Here is a 13389-nt window from a genome sequence, read left to right on the forward strand (position 1 = left end):
TTTAACCGCATCAAAAAAAAATACGGACATCTGATTAACTTCAGATACTTATGATATAATCAAGCAAGTGATAATATCAACCTATTGATATATTGAATCTGAATTTCTCACCCTTTTCATATATAATAGAGTGACCTATTACAGCGGCTCATCCCTACTACTAATTATATAGTAAGTGCCCCCTCCTCCCCCTCGAGGAAAAAACAGCGCACAGCCTCAGTAGCAAAAGAATAGTACATATATATAATGATTTTCTTGCATAGGGAAATTTTATACAGTCTTCAGGTCTTGTTAAAAAATTGTTTGTTATTTTTAACATCTCATTTGAAAAACAATAATTGCATGTGTTGTTTAATCGGCGTATATTACATTCTTTGTGAGACCAAAATTTTATTTTTCCGTTAATTTTGAATGAAACATGTGGTATGCTAAATTCCGAATTAACGTAACATTTACAGATCTAAAAGTAAATACGCTGTTATGTAAATATTCTTATCAGATATTAATGTCCAGGATCTCTGCATGGTCAGTATTTAATTAGATGGAATTCCAACGGTAAAGATAATTTGTTACATGCAACACGATATCCCTTCAAGTCTGTGCGAATTCTTTTGAACTGTGAAGTAAATCAATGTGATAAATCGCACACCCTAGTAGGACACATTGGAGCCGGAAAACGCGCGTTTTCTTTCTAAAAATGAGAGTATTGTTCAATCAAAAGTGTTATTTTGAATTTTTTCTTTTCGAATTATTCTTAATTATGATGATTTGTGTAAAACTATCAACAGCACCAAGCCCAGACAATCAATACCAACAAAATGACGATATGGATGGAGAAGAGGTAAGCATGTTTAACTTTTATTTTGATCTTTCAAAGTTTATAAGTAGTCGGGAATGACTTTTCCAATAAAAAAAAAGAAGTGGTTCATATTCTAATTCGTGGTCATTTAAAAAAGAATATTATCAATGTCTACACGAATTGTTAAAATATTTTTTTCAAGACCAGTAACAATCTCAAGATTTGATGTAATTGACATGTATTATAATATAAGTTACATACACATTGAGGTAAACGAAGGTAGCCATTAATTTTGAAATTCTTTAAACTGTGAGTTTGCACGGACATATTTCCAATGCATCCAAACAATCAATATTGATAAAATTCAGTCATAAAAACGATATCAAAATTTTTATGAATAAAGAGTTAATTAAAATGTGTTTCCTAAATCCAGATTTTAATTTGATGTTTAAACTATCCAATATGTTAAAAGGTCTTAAAAGGACGTTGTGAGGTAAACTTGACTGACCGCATTATGGACCGAAGCTTAATGTGTCTCATGATTTGTTTACATACATAAATAGTTATTATGCATAATCGATCTTCATGAATTCTTATTATACATAATCGATCTTCATGAATTCTTATTATGCAAATCGATCTTAGAGTAAAGGCACGTCTTCACAATCAAGCAGCTCTTATTCATGCTAGACACTGCCCCTTGGCGACATTTTAAAGAACATACCAAAACCAGTAAAACGTAACTTTTTGAATATTTATCCGATTTACATGTATTATTAATGTCGCCTTTAATTTTCCCGTATATTTTGTTCATCCGTTTTATCCGGTACGCTCCCGTTAGGCGTCCGTATTATGCGGAACTCGTCCGTTGGATATACGTTCGACATGCATGCGTTCGACATCCGTTCTGTCCAGCACACTTCTGTTTCTTGTTCGTTGCATATCCGGTGTCTGTCCGTTATGCATTCGTTACACGTCCGTTTTATTCGGTCAGCACATGAACGGACTCCCAACGGCTAACAATTATGTCAACATTTATTTTCATCCGTTAGCCGCCCGTTCGCGCTATCCAGTAAAGTGTGACCGAAGCTTAAAGCCACTGTTTTGTTTCAGATGGAAAGGGAAAACTGTTTCCACGGAACACACCATGATAAAGGGGAAACATTTTTTCAAAAACATTGCCAAATATTGGTTTACCAGAAACTAACATAACTTTTTGCTCTAATTTTTATAATCAATTTGATATGTTGTGGTAGTGGTATTTCAAATGCTTGTTTTTCTTTACAGCTGTGCCAAGTTGAGGATCCACTTGGAACTTCATTATCAGATATTCACCCAGAAGTGTCACTGTCAACGGGAAGTCCTATGTGTGAAGATGTGAGATATACATATATTATCTTCTTATATAATTATTTGTTTTAATTGTGATTTAAGTATTATTGCAAACAAACATATACGAGGGGGAGGACAGGGGGGTACCCTTCTCCCTTCTCCCACCCCTCTTCTCCTTTCTCATACCCCCGTTCTCCTTTCTCCCATTAGAATAATACATCTCCTTTTGAGATATTTTTTCTTGAAATATTAGAAAAATTTTTAAAAGGAGAGATATTTTATTTTTTCTCCTTTCTCCAACTTTTTCTCCTTTCTCCCAGCCTTCCTCTCCTTTCTCCTACCCCCTTTCTCCTTTCTCCCACCCCATTTCTCCTTTCTCCTACCCCCTTTCTCCCTGTCTCCCTTACCCCTGTCCTCCCCCTCATATACCATATGACATACATTGCGATTTATTATTTACATACATATTTTTTATCCAGATGAAACTTGTAAGTTGAAATTTGGAAAGCAAATATTATAAACAGTGATCTTTTTACCATTATTTTTATACAAGAGATATCGATACTAGTTATCTTGGTGTAATCAAGGAAGCATGTACAGAATTGTACACCCGTGTGGAAAATTCATACAACCTGAGGCACAGCCGATTTTTTATTTGACATCTTATTTCTTTTCTTCTTTATTTCAGCAGAGACATATAATACAATTGTATTATATGTCTCTGATTTCAGTAAGATTTTATTTAATTGATTTTTTGGAAAGTTGTATTTATTCTGGAATGAACAATGATGGAGTGTTCACACCAGGATAATAAGCCAATCAGATTGCAGGATTTTGATGCATGAGGAATGAATTACTTTATTCTTACAAAATAAGGCATGTTTGGTATGTGATGTCAGAGAGTGGAAAATTTACATATATGGTTCATGATTTAATGGACAGTTTCTATCATCTTAGGGGTGTTTAGTGTTTGCAGAGACATATAATACAATTATTATATTATATGTCTCTGGTGTTTGGTGTTTAACTTTAATTTGCACTAGACTAATACTAGGAATATGGATTATAAAGTTCAAAGTGTAAAGTTCTTTTATTTCCAATTAAGGGCCCCTGACGGGACATAATTACAACACTACACAATATGAACATATAAATAAAGATAAATTTAAATTATAATTCACATGAAGAGGATCAGAATATATATTATCCTATAAAATATTACTTTTAGAGCAACAATATTTCATAGAAGAGGAAGCCGGTTTGATGAAAACTGTATATATATAACGTTTTTTTTTGGGTTCTGTTAACAGATCAGAGAAAGACAAACTTACAATTCAGATTTACCTAGTAGAAATCCCCAGAAAAGGTCTAGAACATCAACATCTACTTATGATCCTTATAGTTTCTCTGATAACGAGGAAAACGAGGTAAGATTTTTAAATATAATCTACATTTAAACTGTCAGGTGTTAAAATTTTTACAATATTTATGTAAGTCTGCTGTCAGGATTAAGACACATTTATTTTTTTCCTAATGCATGGTATCACAGCTGCATGTGTGTCTTTATGTTTGTTTTAAATATTGACAGAAAAGGTGACTGAATTACAAATATATCGCTCAGATGTGCAATGTTTATCATAGATCTATACCTTCAAGCAAGGCAGGAATAGTTTACATTTTTGACTGAAATATCAACATTTGCAGAAGGAAAACCCATATATCATGTATATATCATGAAAAATGAATAGCATTATAATGATTTTTTTTTATTATTTTAGGTTTTAGAAGATCGTTATGATGGTACCTTGTTTGCAAATATGCAAATGACATCAACTCCAATAAAACCCAAACGACCTCATTTACAACAGGATACTATAATCCATGAACATGATGAAGATGAGGTGGTTATTTTTTACCTATTTATTTGATTTGTTGTAGGGGCTTAGTAATTTGTAGTCAGTGAACTGTTAGGACGTATTTTTATTGTTTTCAAGCTCAATATTCAAATTCATTTTTTAAAGCATTTGTTTTATCATACCCTAAATATGATACCATGTTAAATTGCTTTAATAATTCCTTACAGAATGTAATTTTAAATTGTAGACAACTATAAACAATAAACATGTGGACATTCTTGGGACCTCATTGCAAGAATTACAAACACAAGATAACAATCAGGTAAGAGTGAAGTAACACCAAACAAAAGGAAAAATAGTACAACCCCATAATTGAAATTGGAAATATTTTTTATTCAAAAATTTAGTATATGATCAATTTGCTATTTTGATAGAAGACTATTAACAGCTCTTAACATCACAGGAGTTAAATTCTATAAGAAGGGACCAAAGTATTCTCAAATATCAAATAAGTATTTATGTTGCATAAATGTTGCCATATCTTTACACATAAGGAGAACTACTGTCCTATTTTTTTTCATTGACATTGGATATAGAGATAATGTGAATTTTAACTTTATTTAGCTAAAGAAATTAAAAGAATCCGTAGATATTCCAAGTACTCCTCTAACAGAGCACCAGACAGACTACAATCAGCAGGTACAATGTACTATTAACAACATCAGATGTACAATTTATTTTAAAACATGTTGTTTTTATGCCCGGGAGGTAGTGGAGGGCCATTAAGTTTTACCCTTGTACGCCTGTATGACTGTCCGCCTGTTAGTGCACCCCACAATTGGTTTCCGTTCTCTAACTTTAGTTTGCCTCATCCAAATGTTATGAAATTTATACACAATGTTATCACAACACCACACATATCGAGTTTGAATTTGGGTAGCGTCACTTTTACCATATGTTGACTGTTCTAGAGTGATACCCTTTACAAAGGGAAAATATTATTGAATGTTTCGCTTCCGTTCTCTTACTTCAGTTTGCCTCAAGTAAATGTTATGAAATTTATTCACAATGCTAATTACAACAAACTTAAGATATGTATTACATTTGTGTGTGTATTGAATCGTGTCAAATGAAGCATATCTGTATATTGAAGGAATGAACTGACTTTAATTTTATTTTTTTTTAAATATTTTAAGGACCAACAATTAGAAGTATCTGAAGACATTCTTGGAAGTTCATTAGCAGAGTTACATTCTAATGATAATAATCAGGTACATTAAGTAGCATACCATCTTTATCCATCAAATTATTATGCATGTGTTGACGTATATTGAATTCTAGAAAGTAATTTGAAAATAAAAATTGGTTAATCAATAAAACAAGATAATGACATAAACTTTTCAAATTATTTTTTTTATTTTTGTATATGTTTTTGAAAAAAAAACTCCTTCTGAGCATATTTTGATAAAACAAATGTGATGGATTAATTTTTTAAAAATTTATTTTAGAGTGGTGCAATGTCATTTTCATTTACCATTGAGGATATATTGTATGCAAATAAAAAAAACGAAGAAAGCAGTTCAAAAGGTATGATTATGAAGATATAATAACACTATTTGGAAAAAGATTGTGGCTGAGGTGAAGCAGTGAATCATTTTTTCTTCAAAATTGCAATGGATTCTCTTATTAGTTTAATAGATTATTTTTATTTCTTATCCAGATTGATCATGTTGCAAAAGTTCTATTTAAACACAATATACATTTATGCACAGCCCCATTGATAACTTAGTAATATATCCCAATATAATATTATACATCATGTACATGCTATATCTTAACTGTGATAAATGTAAGGACAACATGTCTCAAACTCAACAGGAAACAAGAAAACACATATTTATTCTCATGCAATTCTTGATCACATAAAACGAAATACAAAAGAATGTCTTTATAGTTTATAAATTTCTAAATCTATTGATTATATGCAGACACATTTAGAACATTTTTATTTTATATTTTGAAGAGTAAACTTTTTAATACATCCTACAATTCTTTGGGCGAAAAAAGCCGATTGAAACATTTCTTTTTCAAGCTATACGAATTATAATATTAAAAATCCAATATCATTGTCTAATATAAACCAATTGTATATTGTATCTTCAGGTAAGCAAAATGAAAGAAAAAGCCTGTTAGAAAAAGCACTATCAACATCAATTGAATGTCTCAGAAACAAAAATATGTGCCGAAAAAGATGTCTTAATGGATTATCACTTGAATTTATAAGGGAAGCGAGGTACAGAATATGGACAAAAAACTATCAACAGCGTGTGGAATGGTTTTCCGATAAGTTTATTGATGCAGACTTTGATGCTGAAAAGCCTTTATTTTTTGTCAATAAAGGAAAAACAGTGTGTGGACAATGCTTTAGAAGTTTATATAAAGTGAATAAAAACTTTTATTATAAATGGATTGAAAAATTTTGTAATGGAGCAATTTCATCAGGCTATATCAAAGGAAGACCTGTCTCAAAAGCAAAGGAAGATACAGTGCTGTGGTTGCAAGATTATGCAAAATACAGAGGAGATTTTATGCCTGATAGAGATATTACCATGCTTCCATATAAAACTAGAAAAATTGATGTTTACAATCTGTATGTTAATGAAATGACAGAAAAACTTACAATTTCCGTTTCAAAAGCAACATTTTATCATATGTGGAAGAACGAATTCAGAATTTTAAAAATTAAAAAGGTAAATATGATTTTGTTAAGTTATTTTTTTAAATATGAGGTATAATGTACACATGATGTATCTAATTTTGTTTTTCAAGGAGAGAGAAAATGCATCAACTACTGAATTTTTCAATTGTCTAATTATTGATATTTTATAATAATTTAACTGTTGAAGTAACAGTATAATTAGATGCATTATACATATTACTTTACAGCTGATTCCTTTGAGTGTGTAGGTAAAATTAATATCTTTGGTTAGCTTGCTTGCTATCTGAACTGTGAAGTCTTTATTATGTAAGGTATACTACCCTCCTTTAGGAGTAGCCTAGTCCTATAGAAAGGAGGGTAGTTTACATTACCTTATACTGACTTCACAGTTCAGCTAGCAAGCAAGCTAACTAAAGATATTACCTTTGTCTAAAGACTCAATGGAATTGGCTGTAAAATCAAACCTAATGCGTAAACATATGCCGATGTCAGAAATAAATTACTTTTTATTGAAAGGTATATCATGTAGAAATATACTCTTTATGTTTGTTTAAAATGTGTTTAAATGATTCAACCGATTGTAACAGCTAGGGGATAGAAGCAATAATAAGTGTAATCATAGATTCAAAATTCATCATGTATAGCGTAACCTGACCAGCAACAACCGATGAAAACGAAAAAAAATATGTTAAATATGAGAATCAAACCATAAGTGCTGTTGTAGAAATCAACTTAACAGTTTATCTGTTGCTGTTATTTTTTTGGATTTGTTAAAGTGTAGTGATTACAGCTATTACGATTGTGATTCTGCCGCATCCACAGTTTTGTCAACTTGCATTTCATACATAACATTTCTGCAATAAGTTTTAATTTATCCTATATTTTTTTTTAGACTAATTCATTTTCAAGATGCCAAACTTGTACAACTTTGACAACAAGACTTGAGAAAACAAGGGACCAAGCAGAGAGAGAAGCACTTAAAAAAAGCATAATGGTTCACAATTCAAGACAGATGTAAGTTTCCGATATCTCAGTCTTTTCTCTGTAATTTGAGCAAATGAAATATTGGTAATTGGAGAGAAAAAAATTCCAGAAAAAAATGAAATACTGCCGCCAATTGAAAGCAATATATTCAAGAACATGTTGAAAGATCTGATGAATTAAGACAAAGTTTTCGACTAAAAAAAAGAAGATGTGGTATGATTGCAAATGAGACAACTCTCCATAAGAGACAGATTGACAGAGAAATAAATAACTAGTTGCGCAGGGTATAATGTATTTGACTCATCTGTCTGTCCGTCCTGTTCTTGACATTGTAAGTTCTCTGAAACCACACAACATAATTTCAGAAAACTGTGTAGATAATAAGGACAAACTATGTAGCTGTGCATTTTGACAGAAAATTACGATTCAGTTTTTTTTCAGGAGTTATGTTACTTTTGAATTAAAATTTTGGCCTAATTTTGTTTGAATATTTAGACATAATAATGACATACTTTCAACTATAGGAGTGCATGTCTACAGGAAATTACTATGGATTTTTTTCTACGAGTTATGCCCTTTGAACTTGTGATTTTGGCCTTTATATATTACTGCGGCAGTTTATAATCGCAACTCCTCTGAAACTACACAACAAAATTTTATGAAACTTTATAGTTAAGAAAGCCATAGTATCCTCATGTCCATATCCATAAGAAAATTGTTATTACTTGACTTTTGTAGACTTTTTGAATTTAGGAATCTGTTAAGATTTTGTTTGTCCAGTGACAGTGTGGGGGTGTGGGGTATGAGAGCTTGCTCACAAAGGTTCTTTAATAGTATGTTTTGAAAAAAAAACACAAAATGTTTATTATGGAACTAACAATTGCATATGGTCATTAAACAGTATACCCTTGTACTTCAGGGCAGAAAGAGCATATTACAGAACTAAAAGAAAGAATGCAGAAGAGAACAAACGACACTACATGAGTATTATTATAGATGGCATGGATCAGTGTACGGACCATTAATTTAATTCTTACCTCTTTCTATAACAAGAGTATCACTCAGTATCATGACGAAATTCATTGATGATTTGAAAAAAAATCTTTATCATAAATATTGACAGCCAATATTATTGGTATTTAGTAATATGAATAGACACTGAGCACTAACAAAGTTAACTGTCAAATGTAAAAATACAAAGACTATCATCTAAAACCACCATAAAAGAAAAATGAAAGATAGATAAATTAATATCTCAATTGTTATATGATCATTTCCTTCTGTTAAAATTAGAAATAAAACAAATTTGATTCAGCAAACTTAATAAGCATAATAATGTTAATTGTTTTGCTTGGTTAATTTCAGTTGACATGCACCTTTATAACTTTCAGGACCTCAAATGATAACAACTGCTTAAGCTAATCATTCTTTTTGCTAAACAGTCATCATGTTAACATGTGTAAGTGTCTTTAATGTGATTTGAAATCTCAATGAATTTAAAAAAAAAAAACAGCTCGATCCTTATTACATGTATTATAAATTACATTTTTTTTAGCAAAAACAGATCTCCCACATTTTACAGGACGACGTTCAAAGGTAGGGTTGATTTTTGTAACATTTACTAAATTAGTTACATTTGTATATATATATCACCATGATTTCATTAACCAATTAAGTTTAATGTCTAAAAGTTTGATTTGGCTATGCAAAAGTCTTGATCGAACCAAATCGGTGAGTCTTGTGTAGACATAACGCATGTCTGGCCTACTAAATTATAAGAAGATATAAGAAGATGTGGTATAAGTTTCAATGATACAACTCTTCACCCAAGTCACATTATATGTAAACAAAAACCAATATAGGTCAAAATTTGGTCGTCAACAAGGAGCATTGACTCACACTGAACAAGCACTGGTGTCTGATATTTTGCAACGAATTTGACCTCTCAAAGGAAAAAAGGCTTCGTTAAAATCTAAACACGTAAATAGTTAAAATACTAAAATTGAGAAAGGAATTGGGGAATGTGTCAAAGCGATAACAACTGGACCATATAGCGTAGACAACAGCCGAAGGCAACCAATGGGTCTTCAATGTAGCGAAAATTCCCGCACTCGTAGGTGTCCTTCAGCTGGCCCCTAAAAAAAATGTATACTAGTACAGTGATAATGGACGTCATACTAAACTCTGAATTATACACAAGAAACTAAATTAAAAATCACACAAGACTATCGTACTTATGATATTTGTTTTAACAAATTACACATTGAAACACGTAGTGTCTTACGTAAAAATTATTTTTGTATGCATTCTTTATTTTTTCCTCAGGCCTTAGATGTTGCTAATCTCCTTCAGACACATGTACAAGGAATAATGAATCATGGTCTAAACAGATTTACAACATATATTGACATAAATGAATATAGTCATGATTCCAATCTTATCATGAATACTGTATTGAAAGAGCTGCATGAATCAAGTGTATTAATGGTAAGTTTTGTGTTTCTATGATATATTTATCAAGAAGATGTGAACTTTATACATGTAATTTTCATTTCATATATTTTTTAATGGTCTACTGTAAAAAAAAATTGTAGAAGTTTGTAATTTTTATTTTTCAATATTTATATTTTAGAAAAATCACTACCCAGTTTGTAATTTTTATTTTTCAATATTCATATTTTAGAAAAAAACACTACCCAAACACTTAGTTCTTAGCACAGGTAGTACTGATGACTAAAAAAGAATATGCTGTTGGCACTAACTAATTTTTAATCAATTCTTTATTTACAGGGTAGCTTTTTACCTGAAATTCTCTACATGCAGGCTGATAATTGCTTTAGAGAAAATAAAAATCGTTTTATGTTGGCTTTCTGTGAGTTACTTGTCAGAAAAAATATATTTAAAGAGGTAAGATATAACTTTACATAGTCCATAAAATATAGATGAAAATCTGTTTTATTATTTCAATGTATTCATGAGTTATTGTTTCATTTACCTATGTGATTTGTATGTGAAAAGCTTGGTTCGGAAAATAAAGACCATGAAATGACCGGTTTCTGTATGAAAATAAGAAGATTTGTTAAGACGCAATGAGACAACTGTACAATAAAGACCAAATAACAAAGAAATAACAACTAAAATTTACTTTACGATCTTTAAAACTGAACAAAACCCATAGCCATCTATCAAAGACCTCAAAATGACAAATGGAAAACAAGTTAGACGAGAAAACTAAGGAAATATAATTAATAGCAACACACGACAACCACTGAATTACAGGCTGCTGACTTAGAACAGAAAAATATATAACGGGGCTGGGTTAAACTAAAATGATGCCGACAAACCCTCCTCTTGACATTGGACAGGTTTAACTCTACAACACAAGAACGAGCTGTACACATTAGTTTGACAGAAGCACATTTAATTGAAGAACTAGAGTATATTGAGCAGAGGGAGAACAAAATTTCCCGGAATTTTTAACATAACAATAAGAAAACACCGATAGCGATTTAAGAGCTATATACTTTTACTTGTTTGTTATTTGTGTTTAACGTACTTACGTTACTAAATTGTGATTAATGATGATTATTTTCTACCTATCTTTATTCTTTTAGGTTCATCTGTCTTTTCTACCAGTTGGTCATACCCATGAAGACATAGATGCAGCTTTCAGCAAAATTTCAGATAAATTGCGAAAAAATGATGCTGAAACATTGACAGGGTTTATGCATCTCCTACCTTCCTGTAAGATAACTGGTGGAATTTATGACATAAGAGGATGGTTAACACCGCATATAACACCTCTATCAGGGCAGACATCACCTCTTCATTTCAAGTTTTCAATTGATGAAGCTAAAAAAATTCGATCAGAGTACAAAGGAGCCCACCATAGACCTTGGATCCCTATGAGAAAACCAATGCTCAAGAAAATGCCAACTGGAATTCCTAAAATTGTTAGCCCATTTTTTCACAAAATAAATTTTGATGCCTTATCTAAAAATATAGAAAAATGCAAGTATTTGTTCTCAGATATTGTGCAAGACACACAGTATAGATGGTGGAAAAGATATGTAAGCCATTTACAAGAAACGTCATCTAGTAAAGAAAAGACATTATTTTACAGCAAAAGAAATGCAAGATGGCTATTACCACTATTGCCAAGGAGGACAAACAACCCCCAGCCTCATGTTGTAAACTTACCTCAACAAATTCAAGAAATGATAGACAAAGAAATAGATGATCCTGTGGTAAGTTCAGTTTTGATGAGAATTGGTTTATCTTACAAATTAAGAATTGCTAAATTGCTAAATTTGTATGCACACATCATTATATAAAGTATCAGTATATTTTTTTTTATATGAGTTTTATTTTAAATTGGATATTGCAGGATTTGGTGACCTTCACAATGATGAAGAATTTTTTTTTTTTTCAAATATGTATAGTACTGAAAGGAAACGGTTGACAAATATAGAATGGGACAGCAACATAACGTATAAAAAAATAGAAAGATACCTTGGAGCTTCCACAATAAACTTCAATCTAAAATTTTACAGAGCTTCCAAGCCTCTTGAGTATAAAACAAATATATTTTATCAAGGTACTCAAAATTAGTGTTGTATTATCTCAACCATCTGATATCTAATCTCATTAGGTAGATTAACAAAATTATATCAAATGACATCCAACTGGAACCAGTACATGTGGTACAGTTAAAGCACTTCATTAAGTACTTTAGGTTAAAGCTGATAACAAAATACACAAGCAAATATTACTAATGATAGCATATAAAATGACTGCAGTTGCTCATAATACTTATCTATTGATGTGATGATAAATACTTCAGGAAGACATGACTTTCTGCAATGCCAAAAACACAGGAAAGGAATGACAACATTTGAGTATTGCCTCAATTTATAAGTCCAATGAATTGATGTTAGTGAGCAGCAACAAATACGATTTATTGTGATCAAGTCTTACTCTTAATGTCAAGCATGTTATCATATCAAGTGCAGTACTGTTATTAATATAATTGGTTGTACATGTAATTACTTCCATTTTAACCTAAAATGTCACACTTAACATGTTCTTTAATATGATTTTTAAAGGTGGATATCTTAATTGATTTTCATGAGGTTGAATATATATGCCTATTTTTTCCTGCAGATACTCATGCCATCACCAAAGAAGAAAAACAAAGGAAAAACACAGAAAAAGACTCTAAAAAAGCAAATAAAAGGTATTTTTTTAATATAATATTTGTGTAATACATCAATCAACTAATACATACATTATTTTGTTATCCCACATTCTGTATGTATGTGCCTGTCCCAAGTTAAGAGTCTGTTATTCAATGTTTTCTTTGTTGCTGTGTAACATGAATGTTTTTCGTTCATTTAATTTGTACATTTATAAGGTTGTTAGTTTTCCTTATTTGAATTATTCACAATTGTGATTTCGGGGCCTTTTATAACTGACTTTACAGTTTGGCCTTGTGTATTGTTAAAGACCGTGTGCTGACTTACAGCTGTTAATTTCTATATCATTTGGTTTCTTTTGGATAAATGTGTCATTGGCGATCATACAAATTATCTTTTTTACATTGTATTTAGAGGGCTATATAATCAGTCAACATAATGGGTCCTTACTCTTTATCATAGTTTAAATCTTCCAGAATTGTAAATTTGACATCTTCAAAATTT

General features: G+C 31.0%; 1 protein-coding gene across 1 annotated transcript; it reads left to right on the forward strand.

Annotated features, from left to right (window-relative positions):
* Window positions 1-1498: 1498 nt before the first annotated feature.
* Window positions 1499-12926, forward strand: LOC139506057 (uncharacterized; the record flags this gene model as incomplete). Its single annotated transcript, XM_071295340.1, has 15 exons — window positions 1499-2176; window positions 3442-3558; window positions 3910-4032; window positions 4235-4309; window positions 4612-4686; window positions 5184-5258; window positions 5496-5574; window positions 6151-6737; window positions 7599-7720; window positions 8610-8701; window positions 9246-9286; window positions 10016-10177; window positions 10481-10597; window positions 11305-11937; window positions 12854-12926. Coding segments are annotated over exons 1-15 (2383 nt in total), but the record flags the coding sequence as incomplete, so codon positions are not given.
* Between the last annotated feature and the right edge of the window lie 463 nt (window positions 12927-13389).

The sequence above is a fragment of the Mytilus edulis genome, unplaced genomic scaffold, assembly GCF_963676685.1.
Source record: "Mytilus edulis unplaced genomic scaffold, xbMytEdul2.2 SCAFFOLD_2032, whole genome shotgun sequence".
NCBI lineage: Eukaryota > Metazoa > Mollusca > Bivalvia > Mytilida > Mytilidae > Mytilus > Mytilus edulis.